Source organism: Gossypium raimondii, chromosome 13 (genome assembly GCF_025698545.1).
Source record: "Gossypium raimondii isolate GPD5lz chromosome 13, ASM2569854v1, whole genome shotgun sequence".
Lineage (NCBI taxonomy): Eukaryota > Viridiplantae > Streptophyta > Magnoliopsida > Malvales > Malvaceae > Gossypium > Gossypium raimondii.
The window spans coordinates 24120186-24145886 of record NC_068577.1 but is presented as its reverse complement, the minus strand read 5'-3'; the positions used below and the strand labels follow the sequence as shown (position 1 = coordinate 24145886).

Sequence of the window (25701 nt, the reverse complement as noted above, 5' to 3'; positions counted from 1 at the left end):
TAAAAATTTTATCAATTGGATTTTTGTTTTTAAATCAAATAAGTACATGGACTAAATTTGTATAGTTAAAAATAGAAAGCCTAAGTTTCAAATATTCAAAAGTATAGGGACTGAGAGCATAATTAAACCTTTGATGTTTAACAATATAGCGGTCGATTGAACGGTGCATCGCGATGGAAAGTTACATTAACTGACAAGAAAACTTAAAGACCACGTGGCGCGACACAAGCTTATATCAAAAAGCAAGGGTAAAACAGTAATTGACCTTGCCCCAAACGCGCAAGGAAGAGAAAAACTTCAAAAGACGCTCCCCCTTCCCGATCCTGCTGTCCCATTTTTACCCTTGGTTTAAATTGACATTCTCCATTTTTTCCTTTCGTTTTTTTCAACTTTATTCGACGCATAGAGTCATAGCACCTTCGATTTCGCTTCTTCAGTGTTTCTTTTTTGCTCTTCCAAGTCACGTATCTTCTCTTCCCCTTCGATGAATTTTTAGTTTTAAATTTAAATTCATTAAAAATCGACAAGTGAATTGATTTTGTTTTCATATGTAAGACTGTTGTTTTTTGGGGGGGTGATTTTGATTTCTGAATTTAGAAATTGACCGTTTAAAGAAATCGTTACTACTTAATACTGCTAGCGTTTTAAAAAAAAATCCAGAAAATTTTGGATTCTTACGTTATTCGAATCAAATTCTATTGTTTATCGTTTTTAAACGATTTTTTAGATTTTATTCGGTTAGGATTTTGCAGAGCTCGAGTTTCGAGGTGGAAAGTATACGGTTATGGAATCAGATCAGAGAGCATAATGGAGGGAAATTGAAACTGTTTTGGTACTAAAGTTGGTACTAGTTCTTTTAAACTGAACCGCCATTTTCGTTTCGAGGGAAAAGAAAACAAAACAAGCAGAAATGAGAAAATGAGTAAAACTTTTTATTATTATTAATTTATTAGTATAAACTATAAAGTTGAAGATTTTCGTTGCTTGACTATTAAGCATAGTTGGTGACCACTAGGGAAAGTTTTCTGCTCTTTCAAGAATTAAAACTTAAAAATTGAGTGTTTTTTTTTTCTTGGGGGGGTTAGGAAGAGATCTTTTCATCTTAACTACCAGTTCTCATTGACATTTGTTTTTGTTTTTGTTTTTTAAAAATGGTTAATTTAAGTGATGTTTAACCTTAAAAGTAGAATATAAAAACCAAATCATTTTCATGTTGGTTAGATAAAAGTCTATAATTAGCTCGCTGTTGCTGATATAATCAGTAATTAGTCTTTATACTTATGGATCGTTTTCTATAGTTAGTTGGATTTTATAATCATGATTAGCTTCTTTTTGCAGATAGGCTTATGGTTGTGAAAGGATTGGCCTAAGCTTTAATATATATTTAGCAACCCCAACAACCTTGCTGTTAACTTGTAAACTCTCTTGCATTTTTAGGAAAGCAAGGGTGAGTATTATGTGTGTTTGATCTATCGAGTTTGATTTTCTGTCCTCTTTTTGAGAACCTACAAATTCATGGCTCTTTTTTTCACTTAACGCCTAGTAGGGTGAGTAACAAGAAAAGTGGAGTAGGAAAAAGAAAAATGGTGGCAATTGGTGGGGAAGAGTTAAAGCAGGTGGAGAAAGAACAGAAGGCGCAAATGGCAGGTGCTCGAGAGGAGAGGATTCTTGTTGTGGTGAGGTTGAGGCCTTTGAGTGACAAGGAAATTATAGCAAATGAAGTTGCTGATTGGGAATGCATCAATGACAATACTATCCTATATCGGAACACCCTCCGGGAAGGGTCCACATTCCCGTCTGCCTATACATTTGGTAAGCAAATTCTTCCATTTTCCAGGTCAAACCATTTTTTATTCCCTTAAACTAGTGATAGCCAACTCTCAGTTTCTAACTCATATTTTCTGAAGTTGGTATTCTTTTTTTTCTATGATATATTCTTTAATTGTTGAGATCTTGATTTCATTTTGTATTACACACATTCATGGTAAAAGTTGTTTCTGTTATATGCTTGGGATTTGGAAGCAGCTTTGTTCAATAAAGTTTCATATATGAGACTTATGTTGCTGTCTCTTTTTTCTTCCTTTATATGTTAGGAACAGATAGAGTATTTCGGGGTGACTGCTTGACAAAGCAAGTATACGAGGAAGGAGCCAAGGAGGTTGCAATTTCAGTCGTTAGTGGTATTAATTATAAGTAGTGGTATTGGCAATTTGGCATCTTGGTGTTTCGTCTCTTTTGTTAAACTACTTGGTGAGGAAAAAACAGTTTTTTCTAACAAATTTTCTTCCTTCTGTTCCACAGCTACTATTTTTGCATATGGGTAAACTAGCAGTGGGAAGACGTATACCATGACTGGAATAACTGAGTATACTGTCGCAGATATATTTGACTACATAAACAAAGTAATGAAAGTTTTGACTCATCTTAGTTCCACCATGTTTTTATGTCTGTTGCATCTTTCCCGTGCCTATTATTTCGAAGTTTTTTTACTTACTACTGATGTCATCATTGCAGCACAAGGAGAGAGCATTTGTTTTGAAGTTCTCAACAATTGAGATATACAATGAAGCAATTAGAGACTCCTAAGCTCCGAAAACACTCAACTTAAGCTGCGTGATGATCCTGAGGTGAATAAGGACATTTCTATTACTTTCAGTTTACTGAGTTATGTTTGATCTAACAAGTTCTTTTCATCAGAGAGGAATCATTATGGAAAAAGTTACAGAGGAAGTGCTGAGGGACTGGAACCATTTAAAAGAACTCCTATCTATTTGTGAAGGTAAAGTAGTTTAAAGAGTCCTATGTTTACTGAATGATGTTGCACACTTGCACCTTCATTTATAATCATTAACTTTTTAATGCGTTGCAATGTTGCAGCTCAAAGAAAGATAGGAGAGACCTCATTGAACGAGAGAAGCTCCAGATCTCATCAAATTATAAGATTGATGCCCTCCTCTTCCCTTCTCTACCTTTTGCTTTAATGTCTAATTGAGAATAGCTTATGTGTAGTGATGTTGAGTTGTATTTCTTTCCCTTTTAGCTTACTGTAATGTGGGTTCTAACTTTTGTAGACAATTGAAAGCTCTGCTCGTGAGTTCCTAGGGAAAGAAAATTCAACAACCCTTGCAGCAAGTGTGGTATGGCTCGTGGAATTTACTTTCACATTTGCATTTCACTGGGTTCTCCTGAAATGGTTAATTCATGCAAAGATGGTATTTGAGTGCAGAATTTTGTTGATTTGGCTGGAAGTGAGCGAGCATCTCAGTCATTATCCACCGGGGCAAGACTGAAAGAGGGTTGCCATATAAATCGTAGTTTACTGACCCTGTCAACTGTTATTCGCAAGCTAAGGTTAATTGGATCATCATATACTTTGAGCGCTCATAGTGTTTTAAATTCAACCATCTGCAAGAGACTTTTATGTATCTAAATTTGTTGTCAGATGTAGTTGGTTATTATCCTAGTAGTTATCTATTACTTTGCTTGATTGAGTTCCTTTTTCCTTTTTGGTTTTTACTTTTCTCAATTTTAAACCGAAACAGAGAACTTGGGCATAGTGTTATGATGGTTTGCGTATTAGTTTGTGTTATTTTCTGTAATAATTACCCACAAAATTGTGTTGAAATACAGAATATTGATGATTTAGGCAATGTCTTGTTAAAATTTTCTCACCTACTAGATTCATGATTGTGGTTCTTTGATAGATGCAGTAAAGGCAGACAAGGACATATCAATTACAGAGATTCTAAGCCGACACTCATATTGCAGCCTTGCTTGGGTGGTAATGCCAGGACTGCCATCATATGTACCTTGAGTCCTGCACGAAGCCACGTTGAACAAACCAGAAACACTCTTCTGTTTTCTTGTTGTGCAAAAGAAGTTGCTACAAAAGCGCAGGTCAATGTGGTCATGTCTGATAAGGCCTTAGTTAAGCATTTGCAAAGAGAGGTGGCTAGGTTAGAAAGTGAACTCAAGAGTCCTGTCCCTCCTCCATCAAACAGTGACTATGCAGCTTTACTGAGAAGAAAAGATCTTCAGATTCAACAGGTTATGCTTTGCTTTTGAAACACATTTGAAAACATACTAGGACTTGCTACCATGTATACCTGAATGAAAATGAGTTACAGTTACATATTACATATTTATTTGCTGAAATGCTTCCTGCTGTGTCATCCTTTAAGTTCCATTACACTAGGAGTCATATATGCATTGTGCTCAATAGTGCCAGGAGGGCATTGGGGCTTGAATTTTGAAAGCATTTCTTCATATCTATTTATGTGAAACTAATATAAATGGTTTTTTTTCCCATCTAATAACCGGTGTTACCTGGTGATGAATCATGCATTCTGGTGTTAAAATTATAAAGCTTGAATTATAGAAAATTAGATGCAGGACGATGATATTTGACTCTAGCATTGCAAATAGATACCTTTTCTTGCGGAAAATTAGGCTGAATAAAAGCCTAATTCCTGACATCCGGGGTGGCTGATATGTAAAATAGAATTGAAAAAGCTTAGAGCATTTACATGTTGCCTAACGTTGATTACACGGCATTGCATTAAGTAGATGGAGAATGATATTAGAGAACTGACCAAGCAACGTGATCTTGCTCAATCTCGGGTTGAGGATTTACTATGGGTGATCAGAAATGATAAACATTCAGGACAGTCGGTATGTGTTATTGCCTTAATTCTGTATTTTCGAATGTTATCGCATTCGCTAAATGTAGTCCTAATTGCTATGTTATACTTTTAATTGCTTAATTTCTAGTTAGTTCCATCTTCAGCCTCTAACCCTTCTTTCATTTCTCTGATCAGGCAAGGATCAATTACCATCCCAATCAACAAGAAAGGGATGCATGGGAAGATGACTACTCAGCATCGGAGTCATCATGTTTGGCTGATTCTAATCGATTGGATGTGCATGTTGGAAAATTTAATTCAATCCATTGTTCTGACACAGAGAGTGGGAGCAATATTGAGCAGCCCTATCATCAGCCTCTGAACAATCATGAAGATCATTCCATGTCTGTTTCTGGGCAAAGTCTTGATGAGACTCTAGGTGAAACTGCTGATGACCCTGATGAATACTGCAAAGAGGTTCAATGTATTGAGACAGAAGAACCAGCAAGGGATTATAATTCTGACTCTCGTGGCTTACCAAACGGTGAAAATGAAGGAACATTGGCTTTGACACTCTATGGAGATGGTGATGGGACTGACCAGGAAGCAATGTCTACCTCAATGAATAGAGATAGAGAAGCTAATCATATTCAAAATGGTATTGCGTTTGATTTATTGGAGCAGAGACTCCATCATATACAAAACACAATTTACTCTTTTGTCAGCCCTGATAAATCATCCCCATATCCTCAGCTAGCAGATTTGTCAAGTTCTAGAAGCCTGAATTTGAGTAGGAGCTTGAGTTGTAGAGCAGATGTCATGAGGGGTACATCTTCTCATTATGCCGACCAAAAACATTTTGAAAGCACCCCGCCTAATGGATGGGAGAAAATTTTTCCTGGAAGACCACATGGTTATGGAAAGAAGTTCCCTTTATTAAATTATGGGGCCAATAATGGAGTGCTCTCAAGGAATAATTCTCAATCTTCTGTTGGGAGTGCTTCCATCAAGAGTGCTATGGATGAGGATATAACTAGCATTCAATCTTTTGTTGCAGGATTGAAGAAGCAACTTGCTAATGGTCAGGTGAGAATTGCCAACCATTTTGCCTCCCATGTCTGGAACAACTTTAAAATTTGCACTTGAGCAATGACATTTGTCTTTTTATTTCTTTGAAAATTATTCGGTACATTCATCATAGGTTCAGAGCACGGGACTTGAAGTAGATGAGTCTAGAAAGAGTATGAAAGATGTAGGATTGGACCCAATGCATGATGCATCAAGCACTCCTCTGCATTGGCCTCAGGAATTCGAGAGGCTGCAGAGAGCAATACTTGAACTTTGGCAAGCTTGCAATGTTTCCTTGGTCCACAGAACATATTTCTTCCTGCTCTTTAAAGGTGATCCGGCTGATTCCATTTACATGGAGGTGGAGCTTAGGAGACTTACTGATACGAGTCACAGAGGCCCAACCCAAATTCTTGAAGGCAAGGCCTAATAAGAAGATTCCAAGCCCAATTAAGAAATCCACCCATACTTAGTTGAAAATCAGGTCAAATTGTCAAAGTGGCCCAAGTTATAAAGTTTTATTTTTATTTTTATTTATTTATTTTTACTTAGTTTAATTTTTATGTAAATATTCAGTCCCAGAGTCCCAAATAAAGACCCTTGGCTGAATTTCCATATTAAAATAATTAGGAGTTTTTTTTATTTTAGTTTTCTAATTAGATTAGGACTAGTTATAAGGCCTATTTAAAGGCATGGCTAGCCACCTTGTAAACAACTTCTCAAATATATATTAAATTTCAGATTTGTTGAGTGCAGAATTTTCTTTGAGGTTTTCTCCAAGAATTCTCTCTTGAGCTTTCTTTAGAAGTTGTTTTAACAATCTTTTGATTGTGGGAGCCATCTTCAACCTTCTTCTTGACATTGATATTCTTTGGAGGGGAGATTAGAGCCGTTTGAAGGGAGTTGTGAGATCTTTCGGGATTTCAAGGCTTCTTAGGACTTATCTTTTAATTTCTTACTGTCAATTCTTTCTTTCTTTCTGCTTGTGCCGAATCTTTATCTAATTTATTTTCTGTTCTTATTGTGTTTTCAGCATTTTTCTATCTTAAGGAATCAACCCAAAAATCTCCAATTTCTAGGGTTCTTCCATACTCTTTTTGGGTGAAATTAGATTGTCGAAATTTGGGGAAATCTATCTTGGTGTTCAATTGGGCAGAATCGCAATCTCCTTTAGGGTTTCAAGAACCCTTATTAACACTTATTTCTATTCTCAATTTGATTCTTTGCTGTTTTGGGGATTTTATTTCAGATCTGGAAATTCAAAATTCTAATCTTTTAATTTTCTGTTTCGTTTCAGATCTGATTGTTTAGGGTTTTCGTAGGAGTTTCCCGTGACTTGGCAACTCGATCTTGGTCCGCGCACACTTCACGTATCATTTGGTATCAGATTTTGGGCGTTTTAGGTGTTCTTGGTTGATTTCTAAACTGATCTCTATTTTTTAAATTACAAACAGCAGTTTTACCCAGAAAAAATTTTCGAAAAAAAATTCATTTGAGTGGGTAAACGTTTTCTGATTGATCTGAAATTTTACATACATATTTGTGGCACTGTTATTGAATATAAAAAAATATTTCCCGCAAAAAAATAAGTCGAAAAAGTCAAAAAAATCGAAAAAATAGGAAATCCAATAAAAAATTAAAAAAATATTCAGCGGGTTGAATTTGGTGCCCAAATTTTCCAGATCAAAAACTAAATATTTGAAGACATTCCAGATTTAATTTCGTGATTTTTTGAGATCGGGAACACCTCGAACGAAGTTGTCAAGTTACTCCGCAGTTTTTCGGGTTTTCTGTTTTCAACAATTTTTATTGATTCTTAGCTGTAGGTTTTCATTTGTTTGGTTTTTATTCTCCCTTTACAATATCTAACACCTTCTTGTTTCTTGTGTTAGTAGGATTTAAACGTGTGCACAATCCTTCCTCGGTGCAACACAAATCAATTGGTGTCTCGTCAGTTTTTGGCATCCTAGTGCAAATTAGGATTCTTTGGTAGTTTGGTTCACACTCTCTAATTGGTTGATATAAACTCCGATAAAGAACTCACAAGATTGAATTCTACCTCATTGAGAATTTGAATTTTTCTTTTGAGTGATTAACGGTGAGGTTTGCTAATTTTTCTTTTTGAGTGTTGAGTGTTTGTTTTGCGGTAGTCCAAAAATAATAATAATAAGATGCTCCGCACCCTTAACATCCAAGTGGGAGACGATTGTGATAACCAAAGGACCAATATTTTCCATTCTAGGTGTTTTATAAAAGGTAACTTATGTTCACTTATGATTGATAGTGGGAGTTGTTCAAATGTAGTTAGCGATTATTTGGTGGATTCCTTAAAGTTACCTTGTATCGAGCACCCTAAGTCAGTATCACCTTGGTGGCTTAATGAATGCTCGAAGTTAATGTTACAAAACAGTCCTTGATCACTTTTAAGCTCGGGAATTACAAGGATGAGGTATGGTGTGATGTGGTCCCAATGCATGTGGCACACTTGCTCCTTGGACGGCCTTGGCAATTTGATCGTGATGTTACACACCAAGGCAAGCTCAATAGATACTCTCTTGTGTTTAAAGGCCGAAAATTCACTCTTGCTCCTTTAAATCCCAATGATGTATATAAAGATCAATTAAAAATGATGAAATTTTGTGAGGGGTGAGGGAGAAAGGAAAATAAAAAAGACAGAGAGAAAAGAGGCTAGTAGTGAAAAAAGTCAAAATTTAAATGGCCCAAAGGTGAGTGAATCCGCAAGTGGCAAAACTAGAGAGAAAAAATTGATTGCAACAAAAAAAGATGTGCGGAGAGCCCTACTCAATAAACAACCTTGTATCCTTGTGAGGTTTAGGCAAAACTATTTATCTCTATCTAACATTAATGGATATTTGCCTAGTGTGTTTCAATGTCTTTTGCAGGATTATGTGGATGTTTTTAGTGAGTCCCCTAAAGGTTTACCACCTTTACGTGGGATAGAACACTTCCATTGGCCACATATGAAGAAGGATGTCGAAAAGGTATGTTCTAAGTGCATCAAATGTAAACAAGCAAAATCTAAGGTAATGCCTCATGGCCTTTACACTCCTTTGCTGATTCTTACTTCACCATGGGTAGACTTATCCATGGATTTTATTCTAGGATTGCCACGAACTAAGAAAGGAAGCGTGAGTTGTTATTCTCTTGATTTGCCTTGTGTAAAATCTGCGAATTTGTGCAAATCTATTTGGTGAATAAAAAAAGTTTTGAATGTAAGTTGGTACGTATGCGAAAACCCTCATGGTTTAACTTGATTGGTTTAATGAAATCTTTGTTACACTTCGGCATGACTAATCAAAATCAAGTTTTAAACACGGAATCTATTTTGGTATATTTTGTTGGAAAATCAAGCATCATCTATTGTGTGCAAATACTTTCTATTGTTTTGATACTTGGTTTTTGAATAAGGTAACGAAATTTACCAAATTTGTTTTCAATTTATATTCGTGCCTTAAACAGTTTCTGTGGTTATACATGAAGTTTGAGTTGCATTTGACAAAGGTTAACTCAACAACGGAGTTTCGACTACACTATGCCCCCGATGAGCGAAGGTTTGTATTAAATGGAAAAGGTAAAATCGACCATTATTCTTCTCATTATAAAGGTAAGATGCTTGAAACTTTTGAAACACCTTTGTACTCCTCGGATAGTGACAAAGATCATGTTGATGATTTAATTTTTGTAAAACACTTAGATCGAAACATGCTTGACTGTCCTATTTTATTTATTGATGATCTATCTGTTTTGATGGTTGATAAAAAGATTATTGTTTTTGATAATTTTTATGATGCATGTGTGAGTGAATCTATAGTCCGTCAATTAATGCATGGTATGATTGTGCAACTCTGTGAACCGTGTGAACCTTTTCAAATACCTACTTGTGACGATTACGTTTACCATTTGATTTATTACTCGCGATTTATTCATGGTTTGTGGAAACAATTTGAGAGGATTGAATGCTTTAAAACATGTCCATCTTTCAATGTGGCTGACTTGTCCCCATTTGATTTTTTAGATTCGAGGACGAATCTTTTTGAGGAAGGGGGAATGATACGAGTCACAGAGGCCCAACCCAAATTCTTGAAGGCAAGGCCCAATAAGAAGATTCCAAGCCCAATCAAGAAATCCACCCATACTTAGTTGAAAATCAGGCCAAATTGTCAAAGTGGCCCAAGTTGTAAAGTTTTATTTTTATTTTTATTTATTTATTTTACTTAGTTTAATTTTTATGTAAATATTCAGGTCCCGAGTCCCAAATAAAGACCCTTGGTGAATTTCCATATTGAAATAATTAGGAGTTTTTTTTATTTTAGTTTTCTAATTAGATTAGGACTAGTTATAAGGCCTATTTAAAGGCATGGCTAGCCACCTTGTAAACAACTTCTCAAATATATATTAAATTTTTGATTTGTTGAGTGCGAATTTTCTTTGAGGTTTTCTCCAAGAATTCTCTCTTGAGCTTTCTTTAGAAGTTGTTTTAACAATCTTTTGATTGTGGGAGCCATCTTCAACCTTCTTCTTGACATTGATATTCTTTGGAGGGGAGATTAGAGCCGTTTGAAGGGAGTTGTGAGATCTTTCGGGATTTCAAGGCTTCTTAGGACTTATCTTTTAATTTCTTACTGTCAATTCTTTCTTTCTTTCTGCTTGTGCCGAATCTTTATCTAATTTATTTTCTGTTCTTATTGTGTTTTCAGCATTTTTCTATCTTAAGGAATCAACCCAAAAATCCCCAATTTCTAGGGTTCTTCCATACTCTTTTTGGGTGAAATTAGATTGTCGAAATTTGGGAAATCTATCTTGGTGTTCAATTGGGCGAATCGAATCTCCTTTAGGGTTTCAAGAACCCTTATTAACACTTATTTCTATTCTCAATTTGATTCTTTCTTTGTTTTGGGATTTTATTTCAGATCCGAAATTCAAAATTCTAATCTTTTAATTTTCTGTTTCGTTTCAGATCTGATTGTTTAGGGTTTTCGTAGGAGTTTCCCGTGACTTGGCAACTCGATCTTGGTCCGCGCGCACTTCCCGTATCACTTACCTTCCTCAAAGAATCATTTTCTGAAGGAAATCAAGCCTTCAAAGATGGCCGCACTCTTATACTGGCTTCAAGGTTATTTCTCTCTCTTGCAACTACTGATAGTAAAAAATTAACCTTATATTATATCAGATTGTTTCTAGTACCGAAGAAATCTCTGTTTAAAAACTCTACCAGTAGAGTGGAATTTTTGTCGTTTTGAATAGTACATGTCGAATATCGAGTGTTGCATATCCGTGAAGTATGCTTTAATGCTCGTCTTAGTATTTATCTTGGAAAATCGAATATTGAAAAGATGGTAATTTAGAGGACCAAACCAACAATCAATGAAAATCTAGAAAATGTTTGACATCGATGGTGATTTTATGTATTACTTTCCTGACATGTTACATATTATCCCTTGCAACAAATTTCTACTTAAAATAAACTTCTCTTAATGTGTTCAAATGTGGACGCAGTGTGAGAAGTCTTCGCCGTGAGAAACAAACCTTGAGCAGGCTGTTGCGTAAAAGATTAAAGGAAGAAGAGAGAGAGAAACTGTATAAGAAATGGGGCATTGAGTTGAACTCGAAGCAGAGAAGGCTCCAGCTGGTGAATTAGTTATGGAGCAATAACAAGGATATGAGCCATGTAAAGGACAGTGCTGCCATTGTTGCAAAGCTAATTAGGTTCGTAGAGCAAGGAAAGGCCCTGAAGGAAATGTTCGGGCTTAGCTTTACAGCTCCACACCCAAGGCGAAGAAGCTATGGTTGGAAAAACAGCATGGCATCACTTTTTTGAAAGTTTTTTGTTCATGCCTACGTTACAACACAGGTTTAGAGGTAATTTCTCGAAATTTGTAGGCCATTTACCATTGGTTTTTGTGATTTATTTTTTGGGGGTTAAATAACAGATTGTGATGACCTTTCATAGGGTGGTTTAAAAATATGTATGTAAAATCTTAACCGGAGTGGATTAGAGATTTTAAATATAAATTGTTGGATGTATTGGTGATGTAATTTTACAAACTTAAGAAGGGTTTTTTATGTTTTGTGCTTTTCAATTATTTCATCTCTTTATTTTAATATGCCAATACCTCCTCTTACGACTATCGGATAAACTACATGAATGATCACTAAATTATGAGAGTGTTTTCATATTTTTTTAGTCACTATGTTGTTAAAGTCTGAAACGATTGGATGATGTGATCATTTATTTATCGAATAAACTACATGAATGTCCACTCAACTATGAGAGTGTTTTTGTTTTGGTCATCTAATTAGAAGATTTTTTATTTAGTCACTAAAGCTTTTAAAATTATATTTTTAGTTACCATCTCGTTAAGTTAACAACGGAAGTTTGAGGTGACCTTTTTATTGGTCTAATAACAAATTTAGCCCTTTAGGGGTCCGTTTGATTGCCAATAAAATGTTTTCTGTAAAATGATTTCTGGAAAATGTTTTACTTTTTTGTAAAATAATTTACTGTAAAATATTTTTTGTAAATTTCCAGCGTCTTTTGATGCCAAAAATTAAAATCCTTTGAGTTTTTTTTATATTTTTTAGTGTCAAAGAAGTTCCGTTTAATTTAAATTGTTAAAAAAGTTTTATCGATAATTTATGATGTTTTTTTCAGAACTATGACTAAATTGATAGAAGGTATAAATATTAAGTTTGTTTGATTGGCGAAATTGATTTTTCGGAAAATCATTTTCAACTTTTCCAGCGTTTGATTGGCGGAAAACATTTTCCATTTGGAAAATGAACTCCAAAACATGGGAAAATGTCCCCTTTTTATGTAAAACGTCTTACAGATTTTATTTCTGTAAGACATTTTCCATTCATTTTCTTGGGTCAGCCTCTCATTTCCTTCTCATTTCATTTCCTCCATTGATTCTCTTCCAAACCCACTTCCCAAAATCAACCAGGCATTGTTGCTGTTTATCCTCTCTTCGCTCATCATCGTCAACGCCGCGGCGACCGCTGGATGGTTGCTCTTCCAAAACCCATACCACGCTTCTTGTTGAAACTTACCATCAACACCGGAGGCTCAGGGCTTTAATTGAAAAGCCGGAGAAGGAGGGCTCTTGCCCTATGCAAATACTTGGAGATGATGGAGATTGGACCAAAATGATTTACGATCTGCAGTTAAATTTCTCAGCATGCCTTCAGATCCAATGAAATCCTCCAGGTTCCTTTCTTTTTGCTCTTTCTATGTGTTTTAATAATTTTGTGATCTTAAAGTTCAAACTTTTACTAAATTTAGAAGTTGGGTTTTAATGATGTAATGATGTATTATGATGCTTAATGAAAATGGGACCTTGTTTGGTCTTTGAGAAAGGATGGAAAAAGGAAAAGTTTGGTTAGAAAATGGATGGGAAAATACAATGAATTTAGTCTTTCTGATTGATTTTTACTACATACGAAAGTTGGGTTATAAGTATATAATGATTTATTATTATGCTTTATCCGAATCGAATGAAAAGGAAAGTTTGTTTGGTCTCGAGAAAGGAATGGAAAATGAGAAATTTGGGTTAAAAAATGGATGGGAAAATATAGGAAATACAGATAGTCCTTAAAGTTTAGATTTTTATTGAGTTTTGAAGTTGGGTTCTATGGTTGTAATGATTATTTTGATGCTTTATTTGAACCGAATGGAAATGACACTCTGTTTGGTCACTGAGAAAGGGATAGAAAATGGATGGGAAAATACAGAATATTGCAAAACATAGGATGTTTTCTAGTTTTTCTATTCGATTATTCTTTGATTTTTTAATGGTTATGCATTTGTGAACAGGTTTTTCGTATGTGGAAGAACATAGATAAATCAAGAATCAATGAATTGAACTATGAAAAGATCATAGGATTGTTATGTGTTGCTGTTACGAGCATCTGTGCTGCTGTTACGAGCATTTTTTGTTTATAATTTTGAATTGGCTCAAGTTTTCTTATACTTCTTTCTTATGCTTATTGATTTGTAATTTCAATGATTGTTTTCTGACCTTGTTTGATTGATTCTGGTGTGAATCCCAACCAGCTTCAATCTCAGGTTGCTTCTTGTACTATCGCATATTGATAGGGAATTATTGTCTATAACAAGTTGCTTCTTCAGCTTCAGCTTCAGTCTCATGTTTCTTCTTCAATTTAATGGTTAAGAATAAGGATGCATAGGCTTTAACAGGTTGGTTTGTGCTGCCATTATGTGCCAAAAGAAAAAGGATAACCCGGATACCTGCTTGAAGTTTTGCTTTGTTTTGGAGAGTGATTATTGATTCAAGAGAGAACCATTACATGATAAGGTTTTTCTCGAAAGGGTTTGATGATAAAAGACTCCAGGCCATAATGGCCATTGATTTTTCAGGTTAAACCCATCTGTAATAGACACTGAATCATTTTAGAGGTGAAAATATTTTTATATAGTATGCCAGGAAAATCGACTGTCCCTTTCAGCTCATCCTTGACATGTAATTGTACTCTTTAGTATAGGTTGGAAAAATGTTTGAAGTGGTTCAAGCAAATAAGGACGAGAAGACCTGCACTAAATGTGTTGATCTAAAATGCAACTCACCAAAAGATTCAGGGTAATGACTGACACATATTCTGTACTTTGAAGCTGAAATGTAATGGTAGCAAACTATATGCTTGTGCATGCCACCTCACTGGTGCATCGTGGTGTAGTAAAACTGGCTGCATCTTTTTTAGGAGATTTCTGTTGTTTTATCATTTGCTTTTGGACTATTTTTGATATTCTTACTCATCTAACCATAAATAACTAGTGTTTTTGAGAACTTGAAACATCAAACTGGTATTATTGACTTGGAATCATCCTCTTGCAGGTGTTTTGAGGCTTCAACTATGACATTCTCCAACGAAGATCAAGTTTTGCTCGTGGTCAAGGAAACTCCAGTTGTCAATGCTAGTATCTATGTAGCTAGTCCAGGTTCCGTAACCAAGGATGCTAACTCTGGTTCAACTATAATTCAGGCCTCAACCAACACTCCGGATCAATTTCTGTTTCATCCAATGTCTTCAACTCTGGTGTACTACTAATTATGTATTTGGATAATATTATTAATTTCTAGTATTTAATTGTAGTTTGGAAGCTAATTTATAATTATTCAATCCTTATTTTTTTGTTTTTTTATAACACAATTACAAATAATTTATTTGACTTTGGTTGTTTTTAATTTATGATGGTTAATATTGTAGCTTAATAATTGAGTATTATTATATATTTAATTGATTTATTTAATTATAAATAAATCATTGCAATATATGTAAAAATAATTTAAAATATAAAATTTATTAATATATGTAAAAATAATTTTTTGGAAAATATTTTTAGGAAATCCAAGCAATGAGAAAATATTTTACATGATTCAATCAAATACCGAAAATATTTTCCAGAAATCATTTTACGTAAAAGTAAAACATTTTCCGTAAATCATTTTATAGAAAACATTTTACTAGCAATCAAACGGACGGTTCCAAAAACTCAAATCATACCAACATCAAATAAAAAATTTATAAAAAAAACTTTTTACGTTGAATATTAGTAAGGATGTTAAACGTTAAATTTATTGATTTTTTTAAAAATTAGGACTAAATTGATAGAATAGTTAAATATTGAAGGATAAAATTTATTATTGGTTAAATTTTACTATTAAACCCTGTACTTTACGTAAATTGTGCATTTAGTACTGTACTTTTTGAAATTTTAGTCTAAGCCCAATGGTAGCGATTAAATCATTTGGTTAAATTATGTCATTAGTCTTATATTATGCGTGAAGTTATATATTTTGTTCACCAATTGAATCATTCTTAATGGTTATATTTTTTCAATTTTAAAATTTCAGTCTTAATACAAACGACGATCGTTAAATCTATATCTTGATTTTTTTAGTAACATGTGAAAATAACAAAAGCAGACATAACATACACATGTGATAATATGTTTAACACATCAAATTTTAGAAATAACATAACTAAATGAATTTAATAGCTACCATTTAGTGAAGACTAAAACTTTCAAATGGTGACTAAAAATCTTATTTTGAAAGCTTTCGTGACTAAATAAAAAACTTTAATAGTTAGGTAACTAAAAGCAGAATCACTCTCATAATTGAGTAATTATTCATATAGTTTATCTAAAAATAAAAGCCATGTCATCCAATCATTTCGGACTTAACAACACATGAAAAGAAAAATGAATTTGGATAGTTTAATATTTAAATTGAAAATTTTCATAATTGAATGACTAAAATGAAACAATAAAAAGTTTAGTGATCATCATATATTTTAAAAAAAGTCAATTGATATATGTTCCTTTTGTTGTAATAAAATCAATCAATGTCTTTTTCTTTTACCAAAAAGTATTAGGTGTAATGATAAAAGAATATTACACTTTCAAAAGTTGAGATAAAAATAATATTATTGGGGTGGGACTAGAAGTGATTATGGGCCGGGTTGGGTCGGGTCGGGCCTGAAAAAAATTTTGGCCCACGTCCTAGGCCCGACCCGAAATATGGGCCTGAAATTTTGTTAGGCCCAGCCCGGGAAAAAATTCCTAAGCCCGAGCCCAGCCAGGCCTATTTTTTAATAAACACCAAAAATTTATTTTAAAATTAAAAAAAGCATTTTAAAAATATTTTAAAATTAAAAAAAAAAATATATATATTTATTATATTCGGGCCGGGCTCGGGCCAAAAAAGTGGTGCCTGAGGCCTAGCTCGTTTTCTAAACGGGCCTCTTTTTACCAAACCCATATTTGGGCTTATATTTTACCGAACCTCTCATATTTCGGGTGGTCGTCGGGGTGCCGGCCCTCTAGAGGTGCTCATGGTCGAGCCGCCGGACCGGCCCGACGACCCGCCCAAATATGGTAGGGTTCGGGTAAAATATAAGCCCAAATATGGGTTTGGGCAAAAATGAGGCTGTTAGAAAACATGCCTCGGCACCACTTTTTGGCCCAGTGCCCAATTCAATATATAATAAATATATTTTTTTATTTTTTATTTTAAAATATTTTTAAAATACTTTTTTTTAAAATAAATTTTTGGTGTTTATTAAAAAAATGGGCCAGGTCGGGCCAGGCTCGAGTTTAGGAATTTTTTTCCGTACCGAGCCTGGACAAAATTTTAGGCCCATATTTTAGGCCGGAACCGAGCCTAGGACGTGAGCCAAAAATTTTTTTAGGCCCAACCCAGCCCATGAGCACCTCTAGGGCCGCCTAACCCATGATCACGTCTAGGTTGGACAGTCACAAAATCCAAACATCTTATCTTGTGTAAAACGAGTCGAAGAATAAAAAATAAATATCCAATGATGCTTTTAATTTTTTATTTTGAACAAAACGATTCTATTAAATTAAAATGCTAAACGGTGCGTTGGGAGGACGATAAATCACAGTCGTTTCAAATCAATTGTCCCGGTGTCCACACTAGTGTCACGGACTTAGAATTTTTCCAAGCAATCCGTGCGGCCTTAGGCAGTTTCTTTGCTTAAAAACACCTAAGTCAGCCTAACTTGCAATGATAACGAATTCAACAGTAAAAACACCTAAGTCAGCTTAATCTCGCAATGATAAAGGATTCAACAGAATTCCATCAAGGCACCCACAACGAACAGCGGAAGAACGAAGTAAGAACGAACTTTGAAAGATGAACAAAAGCAAGAACAATTGGGAGAAAAGTTTGAGTGAACACTCTCAAAATTCTTATTAACAACTGAATGTCTTACAATAAGCAAAGAGGTCTCTATTTATAGTTGAGCCTCAAAGTACATCAAGGGCTACAATTAAAAGCTGCATACAATTAGAACTCTAAGACACAATTAGAAACTGTATATAATTAGAACTCTAAGATTTTATAATCATATCTTCTTGGATTACTTCCCATATTTATCAGGCTCTTGAGATGGGCTTTTAATCTCCCCAAGCAACGGGCCAGTTTGGTTGGGGCCAAATGACCTCCCTCAAACATGATGGATCGCACAAGTTTGTCATGGTTGCGTGCTCCCATGCGCAACCCATGACATTCTCCCCCACTTATTCTAGCGACGCCCTCATCGCATCTTCCTTATGGAATTGGTCAATCTTCCCTCGGAACTGTCACAATGCCTCGACAGGTTCCCAACTTGCTTCGCTATCAGGAAGTCCTTTCCATCGAACTAAGTACTCATGCCGTGGTCTATGGTACTTTTGTCTAATTACCCGATCTGCCTCAATATTTTTGACTTCACAATCGTACTACACCTTTACCCCCATCGGTGCTCGTTCGGACTTGCCTCGATTCGGATCCTCTTGATCCCCATGAAATGGCTTAAGCATGCTTACATGGAAGACCGGGTGGACTTTAAGTTTTGCTGGCAGCTAGAGCTTGTAGGCCACCTTGCCTACTCTCTTCACAACTTTGAACGGCCCCTCATACCTTCGCACAAGACCTTTGTGCAAGCCAGTATATCGCAAAATCAAGTGTAGTTTAGCGAGGACTGAGTCACCCACTTGAAATTGCACATCCCTTCATTTTTGATCAGCCCACTTCTTGCTACGCTTACTTGCCTTGTGTAAACAAGCTCTAGCCAAGTCATTCTTCTCTTACTAATCTTTTGCGAATCGATAGGCTGTCGGATTTGGTCCTGTATAATGGGTCACAATAGCGTTGGGTGTGAGTGGTTGTTGACCCGTCACTATTTCAAATGGACTTTGATTCGTGGCCCCACTTCGCTGCAAGTTGTATGAAAATTGGGCCACATCCAACAACTTTGGCCAATCCCTTTGTGTGGCACCTACGTAGTGTCGAAGATATATCTCCAACAATGCACTTACTCGTTCAGTTTGCCCGTCGGTTTGTGGATGCATGCTCATGGAGAAGTTCAAATCTGAGCCCATTGACTTGAACAACTCCGTCCAGAACCGGCCCGTAAATCGCCCATCTCGATCACTGATAATAGACAGTGGCACTCCCCAATATTTCACCACGTGTCTAAGAAACAACCGAGCTGCTTCCTCAGCAGGGCACTCCTTGGTCGCCGGAATAAATGTCGCATACTTTGAAAACCTATCCACCACAACAAGAATACTCTCAAACCCGTCAGACTTAGGCAAACCAATAATAAAATCCATGGATAAACTCTCCCATGGTATTTCCGGAACTGGCAAGGGTTGAAGCAAACCGGCTGTAGTCTTTAACTCAACCTTGTCTTGTTGGCACACTAGACAGGTTTTTTACATAGGTTTCCACATCAGCACCCATGTGAGGCCAGTAATAACGTTCCTCCAAAATGGCCAAAGTGTAATGCATCCCTAGATGGCCTGCCCATTTCGAGTCATGACACTCCTTCATGACTTCCTTACGGAGTTTCCCATAATGGGCCACATAGAGGCGGTGTCCATGAGTGTATAACAACTCCCCATCAAGCCAAAATCTTCTTGTTTTTCCCTCCTTGGCAAGCTCAATCAAATTTTTGGCCGTGGGATCATGGGACAATCCCTCTCGAATGCATTCCAACAAAGAACCATCAGGTTGACTAATTGCTACGAATTTCATCTTTCGACTGAGCACATCAGCCATAATGTTGGCACTTCCAGGTTTATATTCCATTGTAAAATCAAACTCCGCTAGTAAAACATGCCAACGATCCTGCTTGGGAGACAACTTTTTCTGGGTTAGAAAGTAACTATTGGCAACATTATCAATAAGGACCACGAACCTAGAACCCAATAGATAATGTCTCCATGTGCGCAAGCAGTGTACTACCGCAGTCATCTCTTTCTCTTGGACCGTATATCTATGCTCCGTCTCATTAAGCTTTCGACTCTTGAAAGCAATTGGGAGCCCATCTTGCATCAGTACTCCCCCTATAGCATAATCTGATGCATCTGTACGTACCTCATAAGGCTTCACAAAATCCGGCAAGGCAAGTACGGGTTCCCTCGTCATTTCTTGCTTCAATTGATTAAAGGCTTTCTCACATTCCGGTTTCCAATCCCATACCTTCCCTTTTTTCAACATGTCCGTTAAGGGAGTGGTAATTCTAGAGTAGCCTTCAACAAAGCATCGATACTAATTTACCAACCCAAGGAAGGATCTCAATTCTGTTACCTTGGTTGGAGGCTCCCACTCTGAAATGACTCGTACCTTGCTCTTATCCATTCGGATCTTACCACCTTCCACAATGTGGCCTAGGAATGACACCTCTTGTTGGGCAAATGAGCATTTTTCCTCATTGATGAACAGCTCATTTTCCCTCAAAGTTTGGAGCACCTCCCTCAAGTGTGCTCTTCAAGAGACTTGCTATACACCACGATATCATCAAGGTAAACAACCACAAAATGATCAAGAAATGGTTGAAGTACTTTATTCATTAGGGTGCAGAATGTAGCTGGGGCATTCGTGAGTCTGAAAGGCATCACAAGGAACTCATACGAACCATACCGTGTCACACAAGTTGTCTTTGGTTCATCTCCCTCGGCTATTCGAACTTGATGATACCCCGATCTCAGATCTAACTTGGTAAACCATCTTGCACTACCAAGCTGATCAAACAAATCTACAATAAGAGGAATAGGGTATCTATTCTTTACAGTGATCTTGTTTAGAGCTCGATAATCGATGTACATTCTCAAGGACCCATCATGTTTCTTTTGGAACAACACTAGGGCACCGTATGGGGATTTAGATGGCCTAATGAATCCCGCATCTAAAAGTTCCTTCAACTGTTTCCGCAACTCTTCTAATTCTGGCGGAGACATACAATAGGGGGCCCTTGCTGGCGGCACCACATTGGACACTAACTCGATTTTGTGGTCCACCTCCCTCTTGAGTGGCAAACTTTTGGGCAACTGAGCAGGCATTATATCACAGAATGATTGCAACAATTGACCCACTTCTTTCGGGGTCTCACCAACAGTCTCACATCAGTGGACCTACGACGCCACCATAACAAAGCAACATCAGATAAATACATCGCAGCAGTAGTTACCCTAGTGACATCCTCTATGATGCCTTTGGCACGGAAGTATTGCTCGATTCCCCACAGAAAGTTGTCCACATCTCTTGCGGACCTTGTTCCCTTGAACTCCTTGGGCTTGGGAACATCAATATTGGGCTTGGGTGCGATAGTAGCTAACCCACCATTGCCAAAAGCAGCCTTGTAGATTGTGAGTTCACCATTGAGCTCCGCAATCTCCCCTTTCAAGGCCGCCACCATAGTCTTAATGGCATCATCTTTACCCGTCAACTGTTCCACATTGTCCAACACATACACTTTGAGCTGCTCCTGCATGGACTGCAATCCATCATGGAGCCTATCATCGACATCATCAATCAATCCTCTCCTTGATATCCCTCACGGAATTCTCGAGAGTAACAACACGATCCTCTAAAGCTGACAATATGTCCCTCGAGCGACTAGCTTTCCTAGCCCTCCCACGGGTCTCCATTCCCTCAACATTCCCAGCAACTTCTTTCGACATCTTTCAACGGTCGTTTCAAACCTTAGCTCTAATACCAACTGTCACGGATTTAGAATTTTTCCACGCGATCCGTGCGGCCTTAGGCAGTTTCTTTGCTTAAAAACGCCTAAGTCAGCCTAACTTGCAATGATAACGGATTCAACAGTAAAAACACCTAAGTCAGCTTAATCTCGCAATGATAAAGGATTTAACAAAATTCCCTCAAGGCACCCACGAAGAACAGCAGAAGAACGAAGTAAGAACGAACTTTGAAAGATGAAGAAAAGCAAGAAAGCTTTGGAGAAAAGTTTGAGTGAACACTCTCAAAATTCTTATTAACAAAGTTTGAGTGAACACTCTCAAAATTCTTATTAACAACTGAATGCCTTACAATAAGCAAAGAGGTCTCTATTTATAGTTGAGCCTCAAAGTACATCAAGGGCTACAATTAAAAGTTGTATACAATTAGAACTCTAAGACACAATTAGAAGCTGTATACAATTAGAACTCTAAGATTTTATAATCATATCTTCTTGGATCACTTCCCATATTTATCAGGCTCTTGAGATGGGCTTTTAATCTCCCCAGGCAACGGGCCAGTTTGGTTGGGGCCAAATGATCTCCCTCAAACATGATGGATCGCACAAGTTTGTCATGGTTGCGTGCTCCTATGCGCAACCCATTACACTAGTACCGTCTTAGATCATTGCTTCCTTCCATACCTCAAAAGTGAAAAACGAAAGGCAACCAAAATGAGCGGAGCCATGACGGCGGCGTATTTAGCTCGAAGAGTAGCGCAAAAGGAGAAAGTCCGGATCCTCAACCGTCGTGCCCTTAAAGACACCCTCAACTGGGCCGTCCATCGCCACCTCTTCCATCAAGATGTATTTGCTCTTTTCATGCTCTTTTTTTTTATTTTTTATTTTAATTAATTGAAAATTTGATTTTCATTATATTTTTTTAGGCCTCTGACCTTCGCGAGAAATTCGAAGCTAACAAGCATGTGGTTTGTCTTCTACTTTCACATTTTCTTCTTGGATTAATTTATTTATTTTTAGTAAATAATATTGTTGGTAAACTTGAATGAAGATTACTTGAGTATTAAAAGTTTCTTTTTACTATATTTTTAAGAATTTGCTTTTGGAATTTTTTTAATGATGACGATACTTTTGTGTTTATGTTGGCCTTTCAGTTTGTATATTTGGTGACGCCGACTTGTACAATTTTCTTTTTTTTTTCCTTTTTTTTTTACAGGAAGATCCTGATACAGTTGACAAAATGATAGCTGCAGGTGAAGCAGCTTATAGTAAGTGGCGGCATCCTGATCCTTATATCGGTGAGTACCAAATACTGCAATAGTTAATATGGTTGGTATATGTAAGAGAGTTTTGGTGAATTAATGGAATGTGAAATAGTGCTTTTCCTTTGATGCGTAGACTTGTCTAAAAGAGATTGGTCATCCAATGCTATGGCGGAGTCAGAAAATTCTTTTTGGGCTGAAATTAAATTGTATATTTTTACAATGCAATTTCATCATTTTAATAGTTTGTATCTTTATAATTTTTAAAAGTTTAAATTAAATTTTTATCATTTTTTGGGGACCAAAGTGTAATTTTACCATTACTAATTTAAAATTTTATAAATTATAAAGGGCCAAAATTGAAAATCTCCCATTTTAGGGGGGCCTGGGTCTCTTAGTGGCTCCGCGACTGATCCAATGTTTATGTCATCTCAATAATTCTTGTTTTGGAATCATACATTCCTTTGAAACAATTGAGAGGAAAATGGTTCGAAATTTTGAAAATGGTGTAAATTCTTTTGAATAATTAACTGTTTATTGGGGTTTCAATTCCTTATTCGGTGATAGTTTCATGATTCATGATTTACCAGTGGACTTCCATTTAACTGTGAGAAACAAGATACATGATACCCAACGCTTGCAGCTGTAGGAGAAGAGAAATGCTATCATTTATTACCATGTTATTCTGTCTCTTATTGCTTAGTGGAATCTCTTTTCCACTTGCATTCTTGTGTTTTGTCACCAATGATTGGTTCTTACTGATTAGGTCCTATTCTTCTCGTGACATGTGACTGATTTGACCGACTATAAGTAGGTTTCTTATGAGGTGCTTTAAGCCTATTATGCTGTTTGAAGCTCAAAATTTTATCAATTTGCAGTTCCATGGGCTCCTGGTGGTTCCAAGTTTACTAGAAATCCTGTTCCACCATCTGGGGTAATAGTTACTATCCATTTCTGGCTAAACAGTGCTATTTCTTTCATTTCACATGTTCTCTTCTCCAAAATTCTTGTACTAGTGCATTCATATTTCTTATAGTATCCATGTCTAAACCTTTATAGAAGTGACTTGTGAGTGACCCCTTTCTTTGCAGTTAGAGTAGACATGTATTCCAGCTTGTTCAATATCCTCCTCTGTATTGTTCCAGTATTTTGACAGGAAAATTTGAGATCATTCCTCTCTGATCCCATTGTGTTCTTTACATTTCTCTTCTATCTGTTATCCACTATTTACAGTGATTATCAACCCATTATTTCTGCAAATTAGAAGAAAAGCAAAAAGGAAAGCCTTTTCGCTTGTCTTGTATTACTACTTCCATCCATTTTTACCATTATTTCTTTCTTTAAGTAGATTTTATCTTTATTGTGATCAATTACTATCTATATTCCTAGAGAAAGGTGGGGTGAAGGAAACCAGGGAAGTGATTTTATCCCATAATGTGCTTGCATCCTCCCAGTAAATGCTGTGCCATGTTCTTGCTTAGTTGACCTATATTTTTTGGGTATTGTCAGATGCTTTTATGAAATTTTCCAATTAAGTTTGTTGCTTTTTTATCCAGTTTTAAATTTTCACTCTTGATGCAGATTGAGATTGTTTATGATTATGATTATGGTCGAGAAGACAACGACTAAAACATACACCTTTCCTTTCCAAAGAAATAAAGATTAGCCATATTCTTTTGTTATATAGAATTCACATCATCTGTTATATAATTTACTCACTATTTGTTTTGCCTCTACTCTCAAATAACTGGCTACTGATGGCTTGCACTTTTCTAAAAATGTTTAGCTGCTAAAATAGCTTGGATTTAATTGAAAATACATTTTATGCCAAGAGAGCTCTCCACCTGCATAGCAGGTTGGAAGTGAACAATGTGTTAGTTTGTCACAAAATTGGGTTTTTTGGCGATGATAACTTTACGTGTTAAGTCTCCTCCTAATCTGTAATGATGTTTTCTCTAAGGTTCCAATCCAATGCACGATCATTTAGGTAGTGATTAGAAGAGTCTCTTTCCCCCAGTCTACCCATTTGGTTGCTTCTTTAATGTTGAACCTTTTTAATTTCCGGTTGACGCAGGTCTAGAGGTTCCTTGAATGTAATGAAGGATCAAAAGGGAAATGAGCTGAAGCGTGAATAACATTCATGTTGGTGCTTCTTTTGCACTTGTTGCAATGTGCAAGTGTTTGGGTTTCTTTTTATTAGATAATTGTTCAGATTGATTGAAGTAGGAAGATCATGAATCCTTTCTTGTGAAAACTATTTTTGTCAAAATTTTACATGCATCTTTTTGTCTACTTGGCTACTGCATTTAGACCTGGCAATTCATTTGTGTTTGTATTATTACATTCAAATTGTGTTTAATTTTTTATTACAATAATAATTTTTGTTAAATGGATTTTGACAAGGTCGTGTATTTGCATGTTTTTCGGGTTATTTTTATCGTAGAAATTGCAAGGAAGCCTAATGATAATGGTGGTAGCAGGCAATATAATCTTAATGACTTCAAATAGGGTCACCACCAATTTATTTGTATTTCGAATCTTGGAACCCTTCACCATAGAAAATATTAAAGACATGAAACTGGGTTTCATCATGCGCTAATGCAGGTTTTGAAGTGTTTTTTACTTGACATTCTACAGAGATTAAAGGAGAATTGAGTCACTTGAACATTGAGCTCTGAGGCAGATGCTTGTTCCTTAGCTCACATGTAACTTTGGGAAACACAGGCAACAAAGTAATGCAGGGGTTTGCAAATGTTGATTTTTAGCAAAAGGTAAATGATCTCTCCTCTCTTATTCTAAATCAGATTAACTATGAAACTTTAAAAAAAAAAAACCTATATCCAGTACAGCTATTATGAAATATGACATACCGTCCAAAATTTTGGATACGAGATATATCTTCAAAGGTTCATTATTTGACTGTTTAGGGTCTGCACTAGAATTTCGGTACTCTGGGCAGCAACCTCATTTGATGGGGGATCTATCTATGAGGCCTATGGCAACCGGAATTGCCTCTCCTAACCTAAACGTTTTCTGAGGCCATGCTTTATGTTGCAGCAGATGAAAACCAAGCCCTTGAATTAAACCAGGGACATGCATTCAAGTAAACATCCATAAATCTGGTTCTTCCTAAAACCATAAATCTTTTACCATGAAGAACCGTCATCTCACTCCTAAATTCCCAATTTTCAACTCATGAATGGTATCTTACTCAAGACCAC

General features: G+C 36.2%; 2 protein-coding genes and 1 pseudogene across 3 annotated transcripts; all 3 read left to right on the top strand.

Moving 5' to 3' along the window:
• Positions 1–317: 317 nt before the first annotated feature.
• On the top strand, positions 318–6448 carry LOC105785367 (kinesin-like protein KIN-7E; annotated as a pseudogene).
• A 6803-nt stretch (positions 6449–13251) lies between these two features.
• On the top strand, positions 13252–14840 carry LOC105785368 (uncharacterized). Its single transcript, XM_012611437.2, has 2 exons — positions 13252–14308; positions 14564–14840. The coding sequence occupies exons 1-2, from the start codon at positions 14223–14225 to the stop codon at positions 14775–14777; spliced, it is 300 nt and encodes a 99-aa protein (XP_012466891.2). The 5' UTR covers positions 13252–14222; the 3' UTR covers positions 14778–14840.
• Positions 14841–21932: 7092 nt separating this feature from the next.
• Positions 21933–24882, top strand: LOC105785369 (NADH dehydrogenase [ubiquinone] 1 beta subcomplex subunit 9). 2 transcript variants are annotated; one of them, XM_052626164.1, is made up of 5 exons: positions 21933–22064; positions 22145–22186; positions 22435–22516; positions 23359–23414; positions 24062–24882. In XM_052626164.1, exons 1-5 carry the CDS (start codon positions 21933–21935, stop codon positions 24107–24109), a joined length of 360 nt encoding a protein of 119 aa, XP_052482124.1. In that variant the 3' UTR covers positions 24110–24882. The 2 variants fall into 2 exon arrangements, 1 of the variants encoding a protein (XP_052482124.1); XR_008192616.1 differs by lacking the exons at positions 21933–22064; positions 22145–22186; positions 22435–22516 and having other exon boundaries at positions 23321–23414; positions 24555–24882.
• The last annotated feature ends 819 nt before the right edge of the window (positions 24883–25701 follow it).

Excerpts from the sequence above, each read along its gene's own strand:
- LOC105785368 (XM_012611437.2), top strand. The coding sequence starts at position 14,223 with ATGTTTGAAGTGGTTCAAGCAAATAAGGACGAGAAGACCTGCACTAAA. Across the intron at positions 14,309-14,563 it reads AACTCACCAAAAGATTCAGG|GTGTTTTGAGGCTTCAACTA; the intron begins GTAATGACTGAC and ends ATCCTCTTGCAG.
- LOC105785369 (XM_052626164.1), top strand. The coding sequence starts at position 21,933 with ATGAGCGGAGCCATGACGGCGGCGTATTTAGCTCGAAGAGTAGCGCAA. Across the intron at positions 22,517-23,358 it reads GCATCCTGATCCTTATATCG|TTCCATGGGCTCCTGGTGGT; the intron begins GTGAGTACCAAA and ends ATCAATTTGCAG. Across the intron at positions 23,415-24,061 it reads ATCCTGTTCCACCATCTGGG|ATTGAGATTGTTTATGATTA; the intron begins GTAATAGTTACT and ends CTCTTGATGCAG.